Source organism: Tasmannia lanceolata, unplaced genomic scaffold (assembly GCF_043159265.1).
Source record: "Tasmannia lanceolata isolate RefF3 unplaced genomic scaffold, GAP_Taslan_0.1 ptg000011l, whole genome shotgun sequence".
Classification (NCBI taxonomy): domain Eukaryota; kingdom Viridiplantae; phylum Streptophyta; class Magnoliopsida; order Canellales; family Winteraceae; genus Tasmannia; species Tasmannia lanceolata.
In genome coordinates, this window is record NW_027518688.1 from 3,368,346 (window position 1) to 3,393,346 (window position 25,001).

At 37.6% G+C, this 25,001-nt stretch overlaps 1 protein-coding gene across 1 annotated transcript in view; it reads right to left on the reverse strand.

Annotated features, from left to right (window-relative positions):
• Nucleotides 1-23,326: 23,326 nt before the first annotated feature.
• The window catches only part of LOC143886376 (MATE efflux family protein), an 80,961-nt gene continuing 79,286 nt past the window's right edge, over nucleotides 23,327-25,001 (reverse strand). The window contains exons 13-14 of the mRNA XM_077390321.1: nucleotides 23,990-24,052; nucleotides 23,327-23,783 (exon numbers count right to left, since the gene is read on the reverse strand). Of these exons, the coding sequence (XP_077246436.1) occupies nucleotides 23,682-23,783; nucleotides 23,990-24,052 (165 nt within the window). The 3' untranslated portion in view covers nucleotides 23,327-23,681. The remainder of the gene's footprint in view (nucleotides 23,784-23,989; nucleotides 24,053-25,001) is intronic.

Sequence of the window (25,001 nt, forward strand, 5' to 3'; positions counted from 1 at the left end):
GGCCCAAAGTCCCTTGGAATAACCTTTTAAAATAAAGTTTTTAACATAGGGCCGGTCGACCGGAATAGGCCGGGCGACCGCGGGATGATACCTGAAATTCCAGGATTAACCGAATTTAAGCGGGCTGGTCGACCGGGCCATTCCAATCGTCCGTGGATGGAGTTTCTAAAAAGTAAGAAACCATCCAAGACATGGCGACCGAGATGACCCTGTCGACCGCGGAATGTTTTTTGAGCCAAACAATTTTCAAATAAAAAAGCCCTTGGCGGGCGACCGCCGTAGCTCGGTCGATCGCACCATATTTTGAGCCAAAATGTTTATCGGACAGGTAGCCCTCGGTGGGCGACCGCGTCCACCTCTGTCGTAGCCCGGTCAACCGCCCCGGTCAGGGAAAGAGCAATTGGGGCCTGCGCAGGGTAGGTTTACCTAACCCAGAAATTACAGTATTGCCCCCAAACGGTCATAAATCCTTTAGGGCTATTTAAACACCATTATAGACCTTCATTCTAACATTTTGAAACATCATTTATCAAATCTTTGAGCTTTATCTTTCAAAATCAAAAGGAATCATCTTCTACCTCTTGTGCATTTGAACTTGCATCCATTACTTGTCAAGAGGGTCTCCAAGAGCATCTAGTTTCTATCATTTGGAGATTTAGTGAGCTTGAGAGTTGTATTTGCCTTTAAGAGGCTTGAGAGCTTTTATTTCTTTCTTCCTTCCATTTTTGTAAAGTGCGTTTCTACACTTCAACCCTATAGAAGAAGAAGCTTGTTTGAGGAGAGGGTTTCACGCTTCGGCCCTTGAAGAAAGGAGAAGCTTGTGGAGAGAGGGTTTCACGCTTCGGCCCTTGAGAAAGGAGAAGCTTGTGAGAGAGGGTTTCACGCTTTGGCCCTTGAGAAAGGAGAAGCTTGGTTGTAAAGGGTTCTACGCTTCGGCCCACGAACGGAGAAGCTTGATCATTGTAATTGGCTCATTGATCCGGCCATTTGAAGGAGGATCGAGATAGTGGAACTCGCGCGTGGAAGTGAAGAGTGGAGTAGATCTTGTGATAGACCGAACCACTATAAATCTCGTGTACATTGTCTCTTTCTCTCTTCTTTCCTTTGTGCAAGATTTTGGTAATATCATTTAATTGTTTATTCATTAATCAACAAGGGCTAGTTGCACTTTAAATTTCTAGGGCTTAAACAAATTGCAAATTGTAGAGATTTTTTTATTAGACCCAATTCACCCCCCTCTTGGTTTGCATTTCACATTGAACTGGTAAGGGAGGCATCTGTGTTAAGCTTAAGTTCATTGAGACAAGGGGGAACCACATACAGGTTTTTGCTGATTTGCTGACTTGGCGGATTGAGAGATTGAGGTGCTTTGCGATTGATAAAGCTCTGGGGTTGGGAGAGTCTGAGAGGTTTAGATGAATCAACTTATCTCTGATGATGGAGAGGATAGAATGCAGAATGGTTCGCTTATGAGATGCAGCCTCACCATGAATTCTTCTATTTCTTTCCTGCCAGAGGTGGTAAACAGTGGCACAAAAAGCAATTCTAACGGGAATGGATGATTGGGTTGTCCCCTTGAATTGCTCTCTAATCCAAAGTTCTTCAAGGAGCAAAGATTTTTTTGGTTTTCTGCGGCATTCAAACCTCCAAAGAATTGAGCGCCATACCCAGGCAGAGTAGGGACAAGAAAAGAATAAGCAATTTGTATACTCTATTCCATGTACACAGAGCACAATTAGTTTGTCTTGAGGAGCCAAGGAATAAGAGACGATCTCTAGTACTTAGTTTCTTGTGTAGAGCCTGCCAGGTAGTGAAACTATGGCGAGGGGTGTGGCCCAAGTACCACACTGAGGAGAACCAATCTGATTTCTGGTCTTTTGTTCTAATTTGGTTCCAAGCACTTTTAATGGAGAATTCTCCATTAGTACAAGGTTTCCAGATTCACAGGTCTTCAGGAGCTTCGTTTAGAATGGCTTCTAATAAAAATTGGTTCAAGTTTAGCGAATTGGGGAGATGAGAACAATGGATCCCATTGACCATCACAAAGCAAGGAGCTCAGGGTGGCATTTCTTGGGATGCTTGAAAACCATTTCCCAATGGGAGATTGGTCATTAATTGATCCATTTGGGTGCCAAGGATTGGTCCAGAAATTGAATTTATGCCCAGATCCTATGAGATAGCATACATGGGACCTAAAAGATTCTATGATCTGGAAGATACTCCTCACGATCCAAGATGGGTTATGAGGAATTGGACATGACCAGAGGCTCCTCCCAAATGGATCAATGATAAAGACTTGCAATGGAGGATGAAAATCAACATGAAAAAAGGACAGGGAGATAGTTCATAGCTTAAAACATGCACTTTAATCATTCAATAGATTCTTCGCAATGGTGGATGAAAATCAACATGAGGGCCACTAATAAAACTGCATTAGAGATGAAGGTAATCAAGGTTGTTTAAATGTTTACAGTAAATTGCTCTTCAACCTTGTAACAATTATTTCATCTTTAATGTAGCTGATGTAAGACGATCCACGTCCTTGAATGGCATCTGATTGTCTGATGGTGTGGTAATCGTGCAGCTATGGATGACTTGATGCAGGCCCATCGTTGGTTGAGATTGAGAGATAGAAGTTGAAGTACTTTCATTTCATAAAAAAGAACTTGAAAAATGAAAGAGTTGGAGTGGGTAGAAAAAAGGGTGGAAATATTAGCAGCCACATTCAAAGTACCATGATATGTATCATATTTTGGTTAATGGAAAACCAGGTTCAAATTAGTGTTTTTAGATTTTCATTTTAGTTCAGGCAATCAATATACTTAAACGAGCTAGTAGAAGCATATATTTATTTTTCTTATTTTTTATTTTCCTAAAATAAATATTAAATAAAGGCTAGGCACTACCATTTTCGATAATTGCAATAACTCATCTTGTCTTTTATTATTTAAATAGCTCTCAAAGGTTACTACAGTTATCAAAAATCTCTCAGAAGTAAAACAAAGAAGATGAGCTGTTTTGGAATTATTAAACAATGATAATGCGTAGTGATGACGCCCAAAATCTGACTGCACGAACTAGCTTGGCAGAACCTGGAATCCTGCGCTCATAGAAAAAGCGTCAATGGGCCCGGAGTTGTGGCTCCGGACGGCCACTTTGACACTCAAGTCAGAAATAGGCAATCACAGACAGTGGATGGTGAATGGGGGAGAGCCAAGTCAAGTTACCGGACCAAATGGGAAGAAGGAGAAGTGATTGAATGCCTTTGCTTGAGTGTGTAGACCCCTTTTTATAGGGAGGGAGACCCACGATCTTGGAGATATCAATTAGGCCTTTAATTTAGCCCACGTGGAGCGTGATGGATGGAGAATAAAATTGTGGAGATATGATTTCCGATGATTCTGGACGGAGATCTTGGGTAGTGGCCTGGACGGGATGTTTGAATTTTGAATATTGCGCTTGGCGTGCAACGGTAGTCTGGATTGGTCGCACAATGGCGAGATTCCCGTGATTGTGTTTGACTTCTTTTGAGGTTCATTACCGTGTGAAGGCGTAGTTTTATGGGTGTGGTTCGTTAAGGAGTGCTGCTTGTGGAGGTCAACGGGATCTAGTCAAATGACAAAGGATGGATTTGAGGGTCGGTATCGTATATACCGATTTTACCCCTAACACGTAGCCTAAATAAAATATTGTTTATAAATTTCTACAACATTGTAATCAAATTATTAATTCTCATTTGCTTTATATACAAAGTAATGTCCACACAGTACAATGCAGTAGCATTTGACTAGTATGTCTGATGCAGTGGCAAATCTTGAGATGGAGATTCATGATTCGAAAATTTAGCAAAAGAGGGTTATCGAAAGACCTTTTCATTTAAAGGATTACGTTTCCTAGTTCTTTATTTGTTTTATTTAGGAAGATAAGGTTCTTTAGGAAATTCTATATTGGTAGGATTCAAAGTAGATTAGTACTTTAGATATTTTAGGATTCTATTTTGGTGGAATTTAAGACTTCTATAAAAGAATGAAATGAAACTGGAGTGGGGGCTTTTGATTGATTAAAATAATTTATTCAGTTTTGGCTTTTTCTTTGTTACGGAATTTTTTTGCAAAACAAAAAAAACCCGTGAACTTTGTGGTGCTTGGATTGTCATCATCTTCATCTTTCATCCCATTAGTTTGGTATCAGAGCCATAGTTCAGATTTTGCGTGTGTTGTGAGGAGATAACAACCATGGCAAATAATAATCGTGGGTGCGGTCGAGGTGCTCCAATAAAGGCTCCCCAACTGGATCGTCAAGCCAACGAAGTTGAAAACTTACAGAGGTAAGTCCAACAACTCACGGAATGTCTAACACGTTTCGAAACTCTGAGTCGTGATGACGAGAGTCTCGTTTCAGAGTTCGTTAACCCTTTTCATAATCGTGCTCCCCGGGGTGAGCCGGGTGATAGGGGATTTCAAGATCGGATGGGTTCTAATCAGCTCTACCGTGATGTGAATATGAAAGTGGATGTACTAGATTGTGAGGGGAAGATTCAACCCGATGAGTTCATTGATTGGCTCAACACGGTTGAACGAGTGTTTGATTTTAAGGAGGTACTAGATCATCTCAAAGTGAAGATTGTGGCTATCAAGTTGAAGAAACATGCTTCGGCCTGGTGGGAACAACTAAATGTCCGTAGAGAAAGATTGGGAAAAGAGAAGATCGGTTCTTGGGAAAAGATGAAGAAGGAATTGAAGAATTTTTTGACAGGAAACTACCTTAAGACAATTATATGAAGTTGTACAATCTTCGGCAAGGAAATCGTACCGTAGATGATTATACGGAAGAGTTTGATTTACTAACAATGTGTTGCGTTGCAACAGAGCCTGAAGAGCAAACTGCTGCACGCTATGTGGGAGGCTTACAGAAAGAGATTCGGGATGTGGTGATACTACAACTATATTGGAGTTACAACGATGCGTACAAGTTGGCCATCAACGTCGAGAAGCAACAGAAGGAGCGCTCATGGCGTCCTACTATGCCAACTGAGAAATCAACCAATTTCGATCAGGCCACCGTGAATCTTGGTTGTGTCTATGGCGAAAATGATTGAAGAGGTGTTGGTCATGGTTCCAACCCTTCCAACAAGCCAAAGACCAGTGGAGGGCCTAAGTGCTTCAAGTGCTCGGGCCTTGGCCATATAGCGACTGAGTGCCCAAACCGAAGGTACGTGAATTTGGTTGAAGAAGTAGATGAAATTGTCAAGACGAATGTTCTAGATGAACAACCACGTTTTGACGACTACAATGACGATGAGGGTGATGAGAACACTTCGAGTGATCATGGCGAGATGTTAATTATTCGGCGTGCTATGAAGACGACCAAAGTGGAAGAAAATCCAGATTGGTTGCGGCATAATAATTTTCATACAAGATATACGTCGAATGGCAAGATATGTAATCTCATCATTGATAACGGAAGTTGTGAGAATGTGGTGGCACAAGCGATGGTTGACAAGCTCACTCTCAAGACCGAGAGAAATCCTACAACCTACAAGCTTGCGTGATTCAAGAAAGGAAATGAGGTACTTGTTAATCAACGTTGTTTAGTTTCCTTTTCTATTGGGAAAAATTATCAAGATGCTCAATGGTGTGATGTGGTGCCGATGGATTCTTGCCACTTTTTGTTGGGTCGATCATGGCAATACGATCGGAAAGCGCACATTTGTTAAGGATGGTGTGAAAGTGGTTTTGGGTCCATCTAAGATGGAAAGTATTCCCAAGCCTTTAAAAGGGAAAAGAAGAAACTTTCTAACCATGTCCGAGTTTTTGGAGGAATCGAAAGAAAATAAAGGTCTGATTCGAGAGAGAAGTAAGAAATACAAAGACGTGGCCAATAAGGATAAGAAGCATGTGAAATTTAAAGGAGCTCTTGTTTGGATCAACATGCAGAAGGAAAAGTTTTCAAGGGTAAACGTGGCAATTACTAGACAAGGCGATGGTCCGTTTCGTGTTGCAAGCCCAAGGGTTCCCATGGGTTAATCATTCATCTTACCTTCTTGTTTTGATGCTAGCAAACTAAATTGATTAGCTTTTATGGACTAATGTGTTGCTTTGAGGTGTTGTGTCATATACAGGAATTTCGTGTCATAATCGCCATTACACAACTCAACTCATCACATGGCTTGTGGATACACTCACACATGATCAAAGAGCTTGCACCTACATCAGAGTCATCACCATTCGGAGATGATCAAGTTAAGAAGCTCAAGATAAAGATCCCTCAAGCTACCTAGCAAGTGTCAAGAAGGAGCTTGGAGTTGAACATGCCATGGTGACACCCCATGTACCTCAATATGCAGTGAAGATTACAGGTCAAATCACAAGAGCCAAGACAAGGTCAAGATGTTCATCAAAGTAGAAGAAGTCCAAGAAAGTGCAAAGGAGCCGACACATTCTAAGAAGACTCATGGTATTCATTTTTAGAATGTATTTGGAGTCCTCTTAATTTTATGTTTAAATGCACTTTCAAAAGGTTTTCAAATGGTTTTTATATTTAACTTTTTACATTCTTTGGAAACCACCAACACACCCTAAAATGTGTTTGAAAACCTAAGACTTAAGCCCAAAGCCCCTGGATTTTTAAGTTAAAAATGAAATTTTTCTCAGGGCCGGTCGACCGGGCTATGCCGGGTGACCGCGGGGTAATACTTGGAATTCCAGGGCATCTCTAAATTTATCGGGCCGGTCGACCGGGGTAAGCCGGGCGACCGCGGAAATGGTTATGTCGAAACATAACCATTCCAGGTTGGGCTTGGCGGGCGACCGCGATGGGTCGGTCGACCGCGATGGGTCGGTCGACCACGATAGTGTTTTAAGCCGAAAATTTATTTCAAAAAGGTAGCCCTCGCCGGGGGACCGCCCTAGGGTCGGTCAATCGCGACAGTATGAATTTTGAATTTCAAAATGAAAGCTCGATAAGGGCGAGCGACCACCACGACTTGGAAATAGATTCGTTGGGGCTTTCGCAGGTTGACTTTTTCAACCCTATAATTTACAGTTTTACCCCCAAACGGTCATATTTCCTTGTGGGCTATATATACACTATCAAAACCTTTCTAAATAACCTTTTGCAAGATTAAATCCCATCTTCTTGAACCTAAACTTTTATATGAAAGGTTAAACCTCTTTGAAATTGCATTTTTACATTCCATCAAGAGGTACTCCATAGGCTTTACATTTTATCTTTCATGGAGTGTTGGTGAGTTATACAAGGTTTGTAATCCGCCTATCTGAGAGGCAAAGAGAGTTTTTCATTTTATTTCTTCATTGTATTTGAGGAACTTCTCTTCGGCCCAGTAACAAAGGTGAAGACGTTGTGAGGGTCTACTCTTCGGCCCATTAAGAAAGGTGAAGACTTTGTAAGAGGGAGTGATCCATTGCCAAAGCTTTGTGCAGAAAGGGTTTGTACCCTTTGAAGTTGAAGGAGTTGGTGTGTGGCTTTAAGATTCGCCCGTTGAAGAATCTTATTGGTTTAGTGGAGAATCCCAAGGAGGAAAACTTGGAAGAGTGGAGTAGGTCAAGTTGTGACCGAACCACTATAAAACTTGTGCCTTGTGGATGATTTCTCTTCTCCTTCTCTGTGCACTTTGGTGTTTGGTAATCTCTACCCTTTACTTTTGTTTATGTTTCATTGAACAAGCATTAGAGTATATAAGCATAAAGTAATTTCTAATCCCTAGCCTACATTATATTTATTGATTGATCAAGAGTTAGATTTGTTAAGGCTTAATTGGTAAATTGATTTTAATAATCCACTTAATTAAACCCCAAATTTTTAGTAGCCAATTCACCCCCCTCTTGGGTTGTCACCTGTATTTCATTTGGTATCAAAGCTAAGGCTCTTAAAGATATTTTTAAATTTAAAAATCTACAAGAGAAAGATCCGTGACAATCCAAATGAATTTTGAGAGAGGCCGATCCTCCCTAATTCCTCCATTTCTTGATGGAACAAATTATGGAGCTTGAAAAGTGCAAATGCTTGCCTATCTCAAATCCATAGATTATGACATCTTAGATGTCATTGAAAGATGATTTTCTATTTCATGGAAAAGTACTAAAAATGATTTAAAACTATTTTCCTTGAATTCATGGGCAATGATTACATTGTGTTGTGGTATAAATCCAAACATTTTTGAGAAAATTTCAACATGCATCAATGCAAAAGATATTTGGACTTCATTAGAAAATATTTTTGAGAAAAATGTTTGTCTGTTTTCAAATGATAAAATTATTGGACTTTACAAAAATCTTTTGCAAATGAAAATTCTTTCAAATATTCAATCTCCGATTTAGAAAGTCAAATTGACAAATTGAAATCAGATGTAAATGAAAGTTTGAAAAGAAATGAAAAATTAAGTCAATTGAGCAAAATTTTGATAAATAAAAATGATGACTTAATTAAAAATGCAATACCTTTGAAATAGAAAATAAAAGCCTTGAAAATGCAAACAAGGAATTAAATGAAAAATATAAACTTGTTTGTGAAAATGAATAACAATTTATAACTAATTCATCTCTTAAATTGGATTGTCTTGAAAGTCAATTAAATGAGAGAAAACTACTAAATGAAGAACTCTCATTAAAGAATCAAAGACTTCAAGATGAAAAAGATAAACATATTTGTTTATATTCAAAGTCTTGTTATTCTATTTGCCCTTCATCTACCCATGCTTATTCTTGCTCATATTGTGGTAGATTAGGGCATCACAAATCTAGGTACAAACTTAGATTTGTGAAGTCAAACAAGTTTGTTTGGGTTAGAAAATATACACTCCCGTAAACAAACTTTGGTGGAACCAAAGGGATTTAGGTTCCAAAATCCCCCACTCAAACTATTCATTGAATATGTGAATATAAGGGGTTGTGCTTTAATTGCCATATCATGTGAATTCTTTCTAGATGCTTTACTTCAATATTACATTCTTTGCATCTAGTTTAAATGTGCTTAAATGTTTTATCATTTCATTTTTGAGCATTAGATACTCATCTTTATATATGATTTAATTGAATGTATCTTTGCTCATTGTGCTTTAATGATCACATCATATCCATGCTATAGTCTATAAGTAAAATAATGTTATACTTGTTATAGACTATATCTTTGTGCTTTAATGAATATCATTCTCAAATATGTTGTCTACGTAAACACACTCTGTCTCATATCTTCTTGTACTTAGTAGTCATCCACAATAGAAAATTCAATGTGAAAACCATGCGTGTGCTTCTATTAAAATCAACCACTCCATTGCCCTTGAGTTCAACTTGCTCTATTAAGTCTATTTCTTCCATATTTGAACTCTATCTATGACAAATTTGGCATTTGCTAGATCTTAGAATATTCAACTTGGTTTGAATATCATTTCTAGCAAGATTAGCTAAAAGCCATGTTTAAGGAAATCCACTCAAATCCTTCTTAGACATTTCTTATGCCCTAGGTGAGTAAATATGTCTATTACTTTGCACCTAGTTGTCCTTCTAACCCATTCTTGCGTGCTTAATAATTATCATTAAATGCATAAGAAATTTTGATGGGTTAAAATTGATGTGTTCCAAAAAGAGTCTAAAATGAATATCCTCGAATGACTGAGATTAAACTATGTAGTCATAGTAGTTCATTTTGGAATACATTTGCCCAAGGTGTTTATCTCTTGATATACTCTAAAAGAGTCCTTGGATCTCTCCCTAAATTCATATAAGAATATATTTTATAGGGACATTGAAAATGAGTCTAGATTCAATGTATGAAACTCATATTGAGTAAAATTAAAAATGTCATCGGAATCTAGTATCATTGTTGGGCACTCACACATTATGGTGGTTGACATGCAATACATTGTGATAGGAACACTTGTCTCCCTCACATTTTGGTTTTCTATGGGCTTATGCACTTTGTGCTTAATGCCTTGTTCTTTCATTAGTGGTTTGTGGATGTAGATGTAGAGGTTTGGACCATGAACCCGATGTGTCATGTTACTTGTGTTCAATCTCTATAGACTATCCATGGAGGCTTAAAATGCCATATCTTGCTCATGTCTACTGATTGATAAATTAAATAACCGCAAGTGCACGGATCGTGTAAATACGGGTCGAACTCAGGGAAGAGAAATCTAGTTGTCAATTCTATTCTTTTACCGATTAGAATATTAGCTATGATATAATGTTGCTTGGAATGGACTCAGGATTTCCGTGGACTTAGACCTCGGAGCCAACACTATATATAAGCATATATTCTATTCAAGCTAAGAATCAAATTCAACTAAGATCTTTTTTTATTTAATATCCTAATTTAGGCAAAGTGTACCAAATTTTAATGATCTCTATTAACTACTTATATAATTTAATTAGAAAACTAAATTCTACAGGCTTAAGTAAATTGGAAAATTGCAAAAGTAATTTGGAATAGTGTAAAAATCTTAATTCAATACAAGAGATTACTTAGGGTTAGAATCCACCATGGGTTTGGATTAAATTGATTAATTAAAACAACTCTTGAATTGGGTTGAAAATTCGATTAACTAGTCAATAAGGGATAAGATCAAAGGGATGTCATTCCTTATAAGTACTTAATCGAATCCACTCTCCAATTTACATTGATTATATAGAACCTTATATTTGTTAATCAACAATCATTCATACGAAAGGAAAAATCCAATGGCATGAATGATTGGGATTTTCCAAACTCAAAATCCTACACAATTTTTCAATTGAGTAGATTAATTTAATTATAAATATTTCTCCTTCCCCATGGCTTCAACAAAACCCTAAGTAATTAGGATTTAGTTGTTCATGGAAAAGGGAAGAAAAACAAAAATAAAGGAGATAAAAAAGAGAAGAGATGTCATATAAGAACTTAAACAAGCAAAATAACACAAGTACTCTCTTTAATATTAAACTTCAAAACAAAAGTACATCGAATTATAACTTGGAATTGAACTTGAAAATAAAGAACAAAAGTAAAGTAAACTTAGTCTTTTTCTCCTCCGAACAATGGTTGAATCCTTGATCGCCCTCCTTCTTTCCTTGATGTCGCCTTGGATTAGGATCTCGGACGGTTGGATCGTTCCTTGATTGAAAGAAAGAAAAGAAAAAGAGGTTGAAAAGAGAGCAAGAAAGAATAAGAGATAGTAGAAAGAAAGAACAAGAGAGAGAGCAAGAGTAGTAGGGAATTAGAGAGAGAATTCGAGCCTCTAGAGAGAGGAGAGCATGGGAGAATATAAGGTATGAATGTTGGCTGCCTTCTAAAGATACTCGAGAGATAACCCCAAACAGGCGCATTTCTAAAATATGAAAGAGGAATAAGGTGGATGTTTCAAAGAATGAGATCCAAAAACTAAACACCCGAGCCTTGTTTCTTTATATGGCTGTGCAACTTTCCTTTTTTTTAAAAAAATTCAATTTCTTACAGAGAAAGAGAGTGTACCATGTTCATGACTTCATGTGATAAAGAGAGAAAGTTGGGTTGGCATAACATGGGATGATCCAACCGTCCATCTAATGGGCTGCAATGCCCCTCTCGAAATAAAAAAATTTACTATGGGTCCCACCAATGTTGACCGACTAAGAATAATGGAGAGCAAGTGATATGCTTACCACATTTGGCTGAATGTGGAAAAGTATAAATGGGCTGTGTGTGTATCTCCTTAAATAGTAACAACGTCCTTTCCAATTGAAATGTGCTGCTCTTCTATTAGATGGGCCATTTCTTAATTTTTTTTCTTTCTTTCTATCACTGGCCATCCTCATTACTAATTCCATAAAATGCTAATTGGCATTATTTCTAAAATTGGACCATGTGTCCCTTTTTTATTTATTGTGCAACCCATATTGGTAATAGCAACCACTCCCCAAAAGACTCCAAACGTCTATTACTTGCCAATGATATTTTGCATGTGATTGGGCAAGTAGCTATTCGAATGACAAAATTACCCCTCCACCTTATTCTTACAAAGCTCCCAAATTAGTTCTAATATGATGATCCAACCGTCCACTTTTACAGGCAATTTCCATCACTGGCTGCCAAAGTGGGCCCTAGATGAATTCAAAAATTTTGATAGCCATAGATCCAAGCCAACAGAACTTTCCCATAATTGGACGCCCATAAAATTTAAACACTTATCCAACTCACACAAACCCTCATCAAACCGTCCATTTCATGGTCATCACGAAAATTGATCGTGTCCAAAATTATTCCCATTGGCCGATCCTAACCATCCATCTAATGAACTGTAATATGAATTGGTTGCACTCCTTCCAAATTATTTCCAATGGACGATCTTAGCTGTCCAATTAATTGACCACAATATAAATTGAATGGTTTGGATGATCTTGACCGTCCATTTGATAGGCTTGACTCCCTTTATTGGGCTGCAATATTGTGAACTGTTCCCAAATACTTCCTTCCATGGGCTGATTCTAGCTCTTCATTTAGTGGGTTATAATTTCTCAAAGGGATGATCTTGGCCATTGATGCTATTTCCTTGGAATTTCATTGTTTTTGGCTCAATTTTCCTTGAAAAATCCGAAATAACCCTGAAACATCAAAAACACGGAAAACACATCAAATAGCACTGCTCTAAAAGTAAAAAGATAATCATTTCCTACCTACAATTCACACATAAATGTGCTCATCAGATTCCCCCATACTTGAGCTTTGCTTGTCCTCAAGCAAACAAAAATAATAAAAAAATAGGAATAAAATAAAATCCTAACTCACTTTCGTAGGAATCACGATTGCACTTAGCACGTGCAACAAGCCTTTAAACCCCTAGGTTACCCTAATGGACGAGTTGTGTCTCGTGAGTGTTTGCAGTGAATATGCACACAAAATTCTAAAAACAAACTTTTCTTTTCAAATCCCACTATAGAGTAAAGCCGAAAGTTTCTAATCCTGTTTCTTTGATAAATTGCTCAAAATAGAAGAACAAGAATACCCATATACTGTCAAGTTGGAAAAATTAGAAAAATATTTTAATCAAGGAATCCTCTTTTGAATTTGTCCTACTTTGCTCCCTTAAACTTGCCTCTAATGTAATCGTACCATAAAAGAAATTTGATTTTGAAACTTAATAGAAAAATTGCAATCTTATATGGTCCACCATCCTTTACACTTTTCCATTACTTTCTAAGAATAGAACTCAGTTTTTGTAATCCTCTACTGCTTTTGGCGTGAATGACATGCAGGGCATGCACCAGACACCCAGGCTACTAAGAAGTGTCCGACTAATCGTTGATTTGCATATGTCATAGACATTGATGCATATGAGTCCAAAGTTACTTTTGATTACGTGCAATGTTTTGATTTATTAAGCTTTCTAATTGACCCATGTATGGAGTTTTCAGTCAGTTGCTCTCAAGCCAGTTGGCTTTTAAGGAACTAGGCATAAAAACCCTTCAGACTTAATAGCTCAAGTCAAAAAGGCTACAAATCAAAACTATAATTAAGAAGCAAACTTTCTAAAAATCATTCTTTCTTTCTTTTGTTTCAACCTTTCTTTCCTTTTTATCCATACCATATAAAAAGCAAGTTTCTATTTCTATTTCTTATTCAAATCCTTTTAAAAGAAAGATTCCAAAAGAAAACAAAACTAAGAAAGGAAAGTATTCTTTCTAATTTTTCAAATTCTAAAATTAAAATATCCACTAACTTTCTTTCTTAAAATAGGAAAACAACTTTCTTTTTAAGAATACCAAGTTCTTTCTAATTTGAAAAATTACCAAAAACAAAACGAAAAGAAAATTTCTGACTTTAACTTATAGAAAAGACTAGAAAATGAAAGTTTCTAAAAGCTACCCCCCCCCCCATACTTGAATTATGCATTGTCCTCAATGCGTTAAAAATAGAAAGAATATGAGGACTAAAAATAGAAAGGAGGGTACGTACCATAATTGTTTAGGTATGATTCGAATAGGGAGGTTCATGGAGATCCATGACCTCTTCCATATCCGGCTTTGACAACTCAATAAACGGCTTTAATCTTTGACCATTAACTTTAAAAATCTCACCATTGCTGGGATTGAGAACCTCGACCGCACCATGGGAGAAAACTTTGTTAACCACATATGGTCCATCCCAACGGGATCTTAACTTACCTGGAAAGATATGCAATCTTGAATTGTAGAGAAGCACTTTTTCGCCCTCTTGAAATGATTTTCTCAAAATATGTTTGTCATGAAAAGCTTTTGTCTTCTCTTTATAGATCTTTGCATTCTCGTACGCTTCATTGCGCAACTCCTCCAATTCAGAAAGTTGTAATCGCCTTTGAACACCTGCAGAAGACAAATCAAAGTTTAGTTTCTTAATAGCCCAAAAGGCTTTATGTTCCAATTCAACCGGGAGGTGACAAGCTTTTCCATACACAAGGCGGTAAGGAGACTGACCAAGATCAGTCTTGAACGCCGTCCTATGAGCCCACAAGGCATCCACTAATCTAACGGACCAATCCTTGCGGTTTGGATTCACTGTCTTCTCCAAAATTTGCTTAATTTGCCTATTTGAATCCTCCACTTGGCCACTCGTTTGAGGATGATAAGGAGTGGCCAACTTATGAGTAATACAATATTTCTTCATAAGAGCTTCAAACGGTCTATTACAAAAGTGCTTACCCCTATCACTAATGATGGCACGAGGTGTACCGAAGCGCGAAAAAATATTTTCTTTAAGAAACTTGACCACCACCTTGTGGTCATTGGATTTGCAAGCAATGGCTTCAATCCATTTTGACACATAATCTTCACCTAACAAAATATACAAGTTTCCAAAAGAGTTGGGAAATGGTCCCATAAAATCAATACCCCACACATCGAAGATTTCTACCACTAAGATCAGTTTGAGGGGCATCATATTTCGCTTTGTAACTCTACCTAATGACTGACAAGATCTACATACCTTACAAAAATCAAAAGCATCTCTAAAAAGACTATGCCAATAGAAACCACATTGTAAAACTTTGTGCGCGGTTTTCTTTGCACTAAAGTGGCCACCACAGGCTTGATCATGGCAAAAAGATAGAATCGATTGGTGCTCATGATCGGGCACACATCGTCGGACAATCTGATCCCAACAAGTTTTGAACAAATAGGGATCATCCCAAAAGAAATACTTTACCTGTGAGTGAAACCGGTATTTGTCTTGGTTGGACCAATGATCTGGTGTAGCACCTGTAACCAAGTAATTCACAATATCCGCATACCATGGCTCACTAGAAATAGCAAACAATTGCTCATCAGGGAAGTTTTCATTAATTGGACCTTCGTCATTTTTTGCATTAGGAAGTCGAGACAAGTGATCGGCAACCAAGTTTTCCGTACCTTTCTTATCTCTAATTTCCAAATCAAACTCTTGAAGAAGTAAAACCCACCTTATGAGGCGAGCTTTAGCATCATTCTTTCCAACAAGATACTTGATTGCCGAATGGTCGGTATAAATTATCACATGCGATCCAATCAAGTAGGACCGAAACTTCTCTAATGCAAACACAACCGCTAAGAATTCTTTTTCCGTAGTGGTGTAGTTGAGTTGTGCATCATTGAGAGTCCTACTTGCATAATAGATTACATGCGTAATTTATTGAATCTTTGACCCAACACGGCTCCTATTGCAAAGTCGGAAGCATCACACATAATTTCAAACGGTTCGGTCCAATTAGGTGCTCGAATGATGGGAGCCGTAGTTAGCTCATTTTTCAAACACTCAAAAGAATCGAAGCATTCTTTGGAAAACTCAAATTTTTGATCTTTTGCTAACAAGTTGGTTAGAGGCTTAGCATTTTTAGAAAAATCTTTTATAAAACGCCGGTAAAAGCCCTCATGGCCCAAAAATGATCGAATATCCTTCACACTTTTGGGCAGTGGAAGATGGACAATGAGATCCACCTTGACTTTATCAACCTTAATTCCCTCTTTAGAAATCACATGACCTAGAACTATGCCCTCTTTTACCATAAAATGACACTTTTCCCAATTAAGGACAAGGTTCTTTTCTCTACTCCTTTCTAAGACCAATTTTAAGTGATGTAAACATTCGGCATAGGTGGAGCCATGAATAGACAAATCATCCATAAAAACCTCTAAGAATGTCTCCACCATGTCAGAAAAGATACTCATCATGCATCTTTGGAAAGTTCCCGGTGCATTGAATAACCCAAAAGGCATGCGTCTATAAGCAAACGTTCCAAAGGGGCATGTGAATGTCGTTTTCTCTTGATCTTCAGGAGCAATGGGAATTTGGTTGTAACCGGAATATCCATCAAGAAAGCAATAATACTCATGACCTGCTAACCTTTCTAACATTTGTTTCAAAGAATGAGATCCAAAAACTAAACACCCGAGCCTTGTTTCTTTATATGGCTGTGCAACTTTCCTTTTTTAAAAAAAAATTCAATTTCTTGCAGAGAAAGAGAGTGTATCACGTTCTTGACTTCATGTGATAAAGAGAGAAAGTTGGGTTGGCATAACATGGGATGATCCAACCGTCCATCTAATGGGCTGCAATGCCCCTCTCGAAATAAAAAAATTTACTATGGGTCCCACCAATGTTGACCGACTAAGAATAATGGAGAGCAAGTGATATGCTTACCACATTTGGCTGAATGTGGAAAAGTATAAATGGGCTATGTGTGTATCTCCTTAAATAGTAACAACGTCCTTTCCAATTGAAATGTGCTGCTCTTCTATTAGATGGGCCATTTCTTAATTTTTTTTCTTTCTTTCTATCACTGGCCATCCTCATTACTAATTCCATAAAATGCTAATTGGCATTATTTCTAAAATTGGACCATGTGTCCCTTTTTTATTTATTGTGCAACCCATATTGGTAATAGCAACCACTCCCCAAAAGACTCCAAACGTCTATTACTTGCCAATGATATTTTGCATGTGATTGGGCAAGTAGCTATTCGAATGACAAAATTACCCCTCCACCTTATTCTTACAAAGCTCCCAAATTAGTTCTAATATGATGATCCAACCGTCCACTTTTACAGGCAATTTCCATCACTGGCTGCCAAAGTGGGCCCTAGATGAATTCAAAAATTTTGATAGCCATAGATCCAAGCCAACAGAACTTTCCCATAATTGGACGCCCATAAAATTTAAACACTTATCCAACTCACACAAACCCTCATCAAACCGTCCATTTCATGGTCATCACGAAAATTGATCGTGTCCAAAATTATTCCCATTGGCCGATCCTAACCATCCATCTAATGAACTGTAATATGAATTGGTTGCACTCCTTCCAAATTATTTCCAATGGACGATCTTAGCTGTCCAATTAATTGACCACAATATAAATTGAATGGTTTGGATGATCTTGACCGTCCATTTGATAGGCTTGACTCCCTTTATTGGGCTGCAATATTGTGAACTGTTCCCAAATACTTCCTTCCATGGGCTGATTCTAGCTCTTCATTTAGTGGGTTATAATTTCTCAAAAGGATGATCTTGGCCATTGATGCTATTTCCTTGGAATTTCATTGTTTTTAGCTCAATTTTCCTTGAAAAATCCGAAATAACCCTGAAACATCAAAAACACGGAAAACACATCAAATAGCACTGCTCTAAAAGTAAAAAGATAATCATTTCCTACCTACAATTCACACATAAATGTGCTCATCATCTACCCATAAGTGATATATTTTCACTTGCACGAGCCATAGATGTCTCTCTCAGACATAATCCTTCATAGTCTACTTGTATTTTATCTGAGTTCTATAGATTTGTGCTAAATAGACATATGTATATAATCTATAGTTAATTCCCCTTATGTGGTATTAGCTACATGGCAAACCTAAAGTTAAAAATCACTCAATTGGTACTCTTAGTCCTCTTTTCTAGTAAGTTGGAGAGTGTACACTCACTTTAATTAAAACATCTAATCTCTTTGGCTTCTAGCCAACATCTTCACCATGACAAGCCATATGTGCATTGCAGTGTCACTTATATATATGATATATATCTATATATATATATATATATATATATATATATATATATATATATGCACATAATTAGGGGAGCATGGTTTGCTATGTTGTCATCTTCTTTTGGTATTACTTGTATTCCCCTAGCAATCATGCATTTGTAGCCCATGGATAGATTGAAAATCAGTCACCTCTAAATCCCTTAGTGCTTGTGGTTGGACACCACTTTGGATTCATACTTGTATAAGTCTTTAACAAAGGGGGAGCTATACATGTGTATTGTCTGTCCATCCATCTTATCATATGATGTTTGATGTGTACACTACATCCCATATGATAAGTACACGCATGTGGAGCCCCATTGCTCAATTTGTAGTGTATTTGGGTCTTGTCTTATGCCTTCTTGTTTTATATTATCTCTCATTATGGCAAGTACTTTTAGCCTGAGCATCAGTGTCAAATCATCTTAGGCTTTATACTTATCTTGGATGAACTCATATGGTTTCATCATTTCCAATGATAAGTATCCTATTCTAGAGTCGTAAAACTCTCTAAAAGTCTCCTTCATAGGATAATGTTTGAGCTATTTATCTCTTTGCCTATGAAGTGTGTCTCTTATTATGAGTTTTGAAGAAGAACATCTTTCATCATGACAAGACCAAATGGCTATACATTTATAGACATATCTATAGCGACTGTGTATTGTCATGTGTTGCCTCATAGGTTTTATCAAAGCCCACTAACAATCTCTTGGGAGAGAGAATTGATTCTGTAAGCTTCTCATGTTCCATCATCTCTTCCAAGATTCTAGCTTTAGAGGACTCCACTCAAATCATATGTCCTTCGCAGCTTGTCTCCCTCCATCGTGCCAGATGTAATAAGATGGTAAATGTACTCAGTTTTTCGTTGTCCATCTCTACATTCTTCCACAGTGAAGGATGAATATAGACTAAGAAAATGGAAGATTCATGTCTAAAGGCTGGCATGTGCACTTCATGCTCATCCTCTCAAGGATGACCCTTTGATGAAGGAGAAGATTTAAAACAAGTACCCAATCTCTCAACCTGAAAAAAATTTATTAAAAGATGCTCCCTTACATGGAAGAAAGGGTCAAGCATTGATCTAAGCTCTTCTAAACATTCTTCAGTAGAAGAGTTCCGGATAAAAGAAAAGAAGTTCAGTTGTACTTCTTTCGAGAGATTTTCAAATACCACTTTTATCATTTCAAGATGTATTAAATTGAAATGTGGTATCAATCTTCCATCATTTGATCATGTATATGGAGCATTATAGTTTTATCTATATACATGATCTTTGGTTGCCATGGATATGTACCTTATTTGGTTTGATTCTCTTATCCATGTGTTTATTAGACTATACTCTTTTCATTGTCATATCTCATGTCTAATAATCATCCATCCCAATTCAATCCGTGTTTATCATTTGAATGGAGCAAAATTTTAAATGGTTAAGGTGATTTCAAATCAAGGGCCTATCTGCTTGATATTTAAATTTACATTTGGATGCACATAGTCAGGGGGAGCTTCCACTTTCATAAAATTGAACTTTAAGGGACAAGGAATCTCTAAGAGATATATTATAGTTCAGAGCATATTCATGCTCTAGAAGATACTTGTTTGCTCCTTGTCAAGGAATCCCTATATCGAGCAACTTGTAAACCTAAATGGTTGTGTCATTAATCTGAGCATATCCTTGCTTAAGTAGATATTTACATGCTTAAAAAGTTGCTCATGAAGCTCAAGTGTTCAAATCATTCACCTTTTCCATCATAGTGTCCTGTCATGCCCTATCACATAAGTTTCACCTAGGGCCAATGACAAACACATAGGGGGAGAGCTAAATGGTTTCTTATTCATGTTTATATAGACCATTGTGATGTGCTCACATGGTTTACTACCCCCATAGTTGTGCTAAACTTGAAAATCTTTTAGAACAAAAAAAAAGGCTTATCATGCATTTTATTTTATTTTCTATTTCGATAAGCATCATATGAGCTTGAATGGTATATCATATACAAGGCACATAGCTTAGACAAGCTATTAGTTATCTTGACACCCCATTTCCACTTTCACTTGTAGATCCCTACCTTTTCGTTGTTGCCAAAAGGGGGCAAATTTCGGAAATTGATTAGATAGTCCAATTCTATATGCACCATATGTTTTACAGTCATTAATTATATTTGTGCATATAGTGAGAGGGAGCTATGCTCTATTGTATATATTATATCTTGCTTATTCATCTATTTGGTTGAAATCTCCTACCTCCCTAATCAATTTGTTTGTCATCATAAAAAATGGGGAGAATGTAAGCCCAAGGGTTCCCATGAGTTAATCATTCATCTTACCTTCTTGTTTTGATGCTAGCAAACTAAAGTGATTAGCTTTTATGGACTAATGTGTTGCTTTGAGGTGTTATGTCATATACAAGAATTTCATATCATAATCGCCATTACACAACTCAACTCATCACATGGCTTGTGGATACACTCACACATGATCAAAGAGCTTGCACCTACATCAGAGTCATCACCATTCGGAGATGATCAAGTTAAGAAGCTCAAGATAAAGATCCCTCAAGCTATCTAGCAAGTGTCAAGAAGGAGCTTGGAGTTGAACATGCCATGGTGACACCCCATGTACCTCAACATGCAGTGAAGATTACAGGTCAAGTCACAAGAGCCAAGACAAGGTCAAGATGTTCATCCAAGTAGAAGAAGTCCAAGAAAGTGCAAAGGAGCCGACACATTCCAAGAAGACTCATGGTATTCATTTTTAGAATGTATTTGGAGTCCTCTTAATTTTATGTTTAAATGCACTTTCAAAAGGTTTTCAAATGGTTTTTATATTTAACTTTTTACAATCTTTGGAAACCACCAACACACCCTAAAATGTGTTTGAAAACCTAGGACTTAAGCCCAAAGACCAAAGCCCAAAGCCCCTGGATTTTCAAGTTAAAAATGGAATTTTCTCAGGGCCGGTCGACCGGACTATGCAGGGCGACCGCGGGGTAATACTTGGAATTCCAGGGGATCTCTAAATTTATTGGGCCGAAACAGAACCATTCCGGGTTGGGCTTGGTGGCCGACCGCGATAGTGTTTTGAGCCGAAAAGTTATTTCAAACAGGTAGCCTTCACCAAGTGACCGCCCTAGGGTCGGTCAACTGCGACGGTATGGATTTTGAATTTCAAAATGAAAGCCCGATAAGGGCGGGCGACCGTCATGCATCGGTCGACCGCCGCGGCTTGGAAATAGATCCGTTGGGGCTTTCGCAGGTTGACTTTTTTAACCCTGTAATTTACAATTTTACCCCAAAACAGTCATATTCCCTTGTGGGCTATATATACACAATCAAAATGCTTCTAAATAACCTTTTGCAAGATTAAATCCCATATTCTTGAACCTAAACTTTTATATGAAAGGTTAAACCTCTTTGAACTTGCATTTTTACATTCTATCAAGAGGTACTCCATAGGCTTTACATTTTATCTTTCTTGGAGTGTTGGTAAGTTATACAAGGTTTGTAATCCGCCTATCTAAGAGGCAAATAGAGTTTTTCATTTTATTTCTTCATTGTATTTGAGGGTCTTCTCTTCGACCCGGTAATAAAGGTAAAAACGTTGTGAGTGTCTACTCTTCGGCCCGTTAAGAAAAGTGAAGATGTTATAAGAGGGAGTGATCCCTTGCCAAGGCTTTGTGAGGAAAGGGTTTGTACCCTTTGAAGTTGAAGGAGTTGGTGTACGGCTCTGAGATTCGCCCGTTGAAGAATCTTATTGGTTTAGTGGAGAATTCCAAGGAGGAAAACTTGGAAGTGAGGGTGTCAATTTTGGCTCGGGCTCGGCTCGAATCCTTAACGAGCCGAGCCAATCCGGCTCACCAGGCTCGTTAAGCTTAACGAGCCGAGCCCGATTTAGGCCAGGCTCGGCTCGGCTCGGCTCGTTAAGAATTTAATATATTTAATATATATATATATATATATATATATATTATATTAATATATACACTAAAAGGGTTGTCCAGGGAGTGAAAGGGGGAGGCAAAATATGTCACTTCATTTTAGGAACCCCATTTGTTACTTAGACCACCCCCCATAGTGTAAAAAAAGTAGTCAAATTACACCATATAGGGCTGTCCAGGGAAGATGAGGGGTGTGAACTTAATATAACCCAAGCTCAGTAAGGCTCGCGAGCCTGGCCGAGCCTGACCGAGCCGAGCCGAGCTTTTGAGCTTAACGAGCCGAGCCGAGCCTGGCAAAGCTGGGCTCGGCTCGGCTCGTTTACACCCCTACTTGGAAGAGTGGAGTAGGTCAAGTTGTGACCGAACCACTATAAAACTTGTGCCTTGTGGATGCTTTCTCTTCTCATTCTCTTTGCACTTTGGTGTTTGGTAATCTCTACCCTTTACTTTTGTTTATGTTTCATTGAATAAGGGTTAGAGTATATATGCATAAAGTAATATCTAATCCCTAGCCTACATGATATATATATTGATTGATCAAGGATTAGACTTGTTAAGGCTTCATTGGTAAATTAATTTTAATAATCCACTTAATTAAGCCCCAAATTTTTAATTAGCCAATTCACCACCCCTCTTAGGTTGTCACCTTGTATTTCACATGTGCTCAAGCGTATTGGTGAGACTGCTTATATGATTGATTTGCCTGATGATATGGAAGTTTCCGCAACTTTCAACGTGGCTAATTTGGAGGCATATCATGGAGATGATGGTACTGATTGTTCGGACTCGAGGACGAGTCCTTCTCAACCAAGGGAGATTGATGCAGCGGCAAATCTTGAGATGGAGATTCACGATCCTAAAATTTAGCAAAAGAGGGTTATCGAAAGACCTTTTCATTTAAAGGATTACGTTTCCTAGTTTTTTATTTGTTTTATTTAGCAAGATAATGTTCTTTAGGAAATTCTATATTGGTAGGATTCTAAGTAGATTAGTACTTTAGATATTTTAGGATTCTATTTTGGTGGAATTTGAGACTTGTATAAAAGAACGAAACGAAACTGGAGTTGGGGCTTTTGATTCATTAAAATAATTTATTCGTTATATGAACAGAAGCTTGGCTGCTTCTTCTTTGTTACGGAATTTTTTTGCAAAACCAAAAAAACCCGTGAAATTTGTAGTACTTGGATTGTCGGCATCTTCATCTTTCATCCATTAATGTCTAAAAATTGAGAATATGCATTATGCAGCTCAAGATATTGATATTAGCACCCAAGCATAAGGAGGTTGCATCACCAGAGTTCTTCTCAGGGGTTTCATTGTTTCTTCTTCAAAATATTAAGAAGCAATATAAAAAAGAATCTGATTGTCCTTGTCAAAATATCGAAATGGTCAGTCCAAGAGCCTAAAATATTAATTAAACAATGCCAATAATATCAGTAGATGAATGATTTGAGATACAAATGATGAGAAATTACAAACAGAAAATCCTTTAAACATGGATTATCAGTTAAATTTGCACCAGAATCCATACAACCTAAGACTTGTGGACTCATGAAATTAATAAAAGGTAAGAACCATCCATGGCCCCTCTCTTGGCAGTAATAACATGCCAATTCTGTACAAACCAGGAGGGGTACCACAGTTTGAGCCCACATAGACTGTTGAAGCTCAGATATCAGCTGGAATAAAAGAAGACACTCGTCACGCCAGCCACTGTAATTACAGAAACGTGGGCGATTCTCTAAGTGGCCTTCAGCTTGGTGTATTGATGTTGGTTGAATTCTTCAGAGTATAGCATCCCACTAGGAGAAGTAAGCCGTTGTAAAGCAAGGGAAAACCGAGACTGAAAGAAATGCAGCTTTGTTTAATATATATAGTAAAAATAAGGTAGAGACATGCGTTTCTTGTAGATGGACAATCTCAAAATAAAATGTAAAGATTTTACAAGCATGAATTTTGACACATGCACCTCGAAGGGAGAAAACTTATTTTCCCTTTGGTCCATTCCCTGTGAGATGATATACTGGGATAAGGAGACAGGTAAATTACCCATTGGAAAACTGCAAGGCCCCACCAGAAGCCTGGTAAACCACTCCCTCTACTGCTCACAAGCTGATAACAGAAAGTAAATTGGAATTATTAATACATGCCTATCACTGATAGGAAACCATTTCACCAAAAAACAAGGGCATAGGTTCTCTTATTCATCATTTATAAAGGTTCAAACTGTGGAAGCGCATAAATACAAAAGAATTAGCTCGAAGGATCAGCTCTCCAATAGAACTGAGCATGAAAAGGTTGAAGCAGTCTTTCATAGGGATACACACAATATTGCTATAGAAAAAACTTTCCTCAAAGGAAATTTCCCAAGGTGCTGACCTACAACTATTAGGCATGCGGTTAAGGGGATTCTACAACCTTATGATAGGATATAGTCATATACAGATACAAGCAAACTCTTGGAAAAAATTGTTTGAAGCCATGGAAGATGAGATGGGTGCATTGTGCAAAAATGACATGGAAAATTGTTACTAGACCATTAGGTATGAACTTAGTTGGATGTAAGTATCTAATTTGAAAGAAAACTTGATAGTCCAATAGACAGGTATAAGACCCTTCTAGTGGCAAAAGGATATAATTAACACAGATTGGACTATCATGATATCTTTAGTCCGGTTGTCAAGAGCACCTTGAAACAATTGATTACAGCGTTAGTTAAAACTTTTGGACACGGTGCTAAAAGTGTGCTTTTACATGGTGTCTAAAAAATAAGTATACGTTGAATGACCAATGGAGTATGAGAAAATAGGCAATTGAGATTATGCATGCAAATTGAAGAAGGCTACATACAAGCTCAAGCAAGCAAGCCCTCAGAAGCCGCAGTACAAAAGGAGCAAATCAGATAATTCTTATTTGTTAGACACATTCCATAAAGTACGAGACTCGTTTTGATATATGTTGGTGGTATCATAATTGTCAGGTGTGTTATGTGTGTATGTTGCCTAAGGGCATTTCTGTCTATGTATCTTTTCCTTTTACATATAAATACATAAGTGAGGGA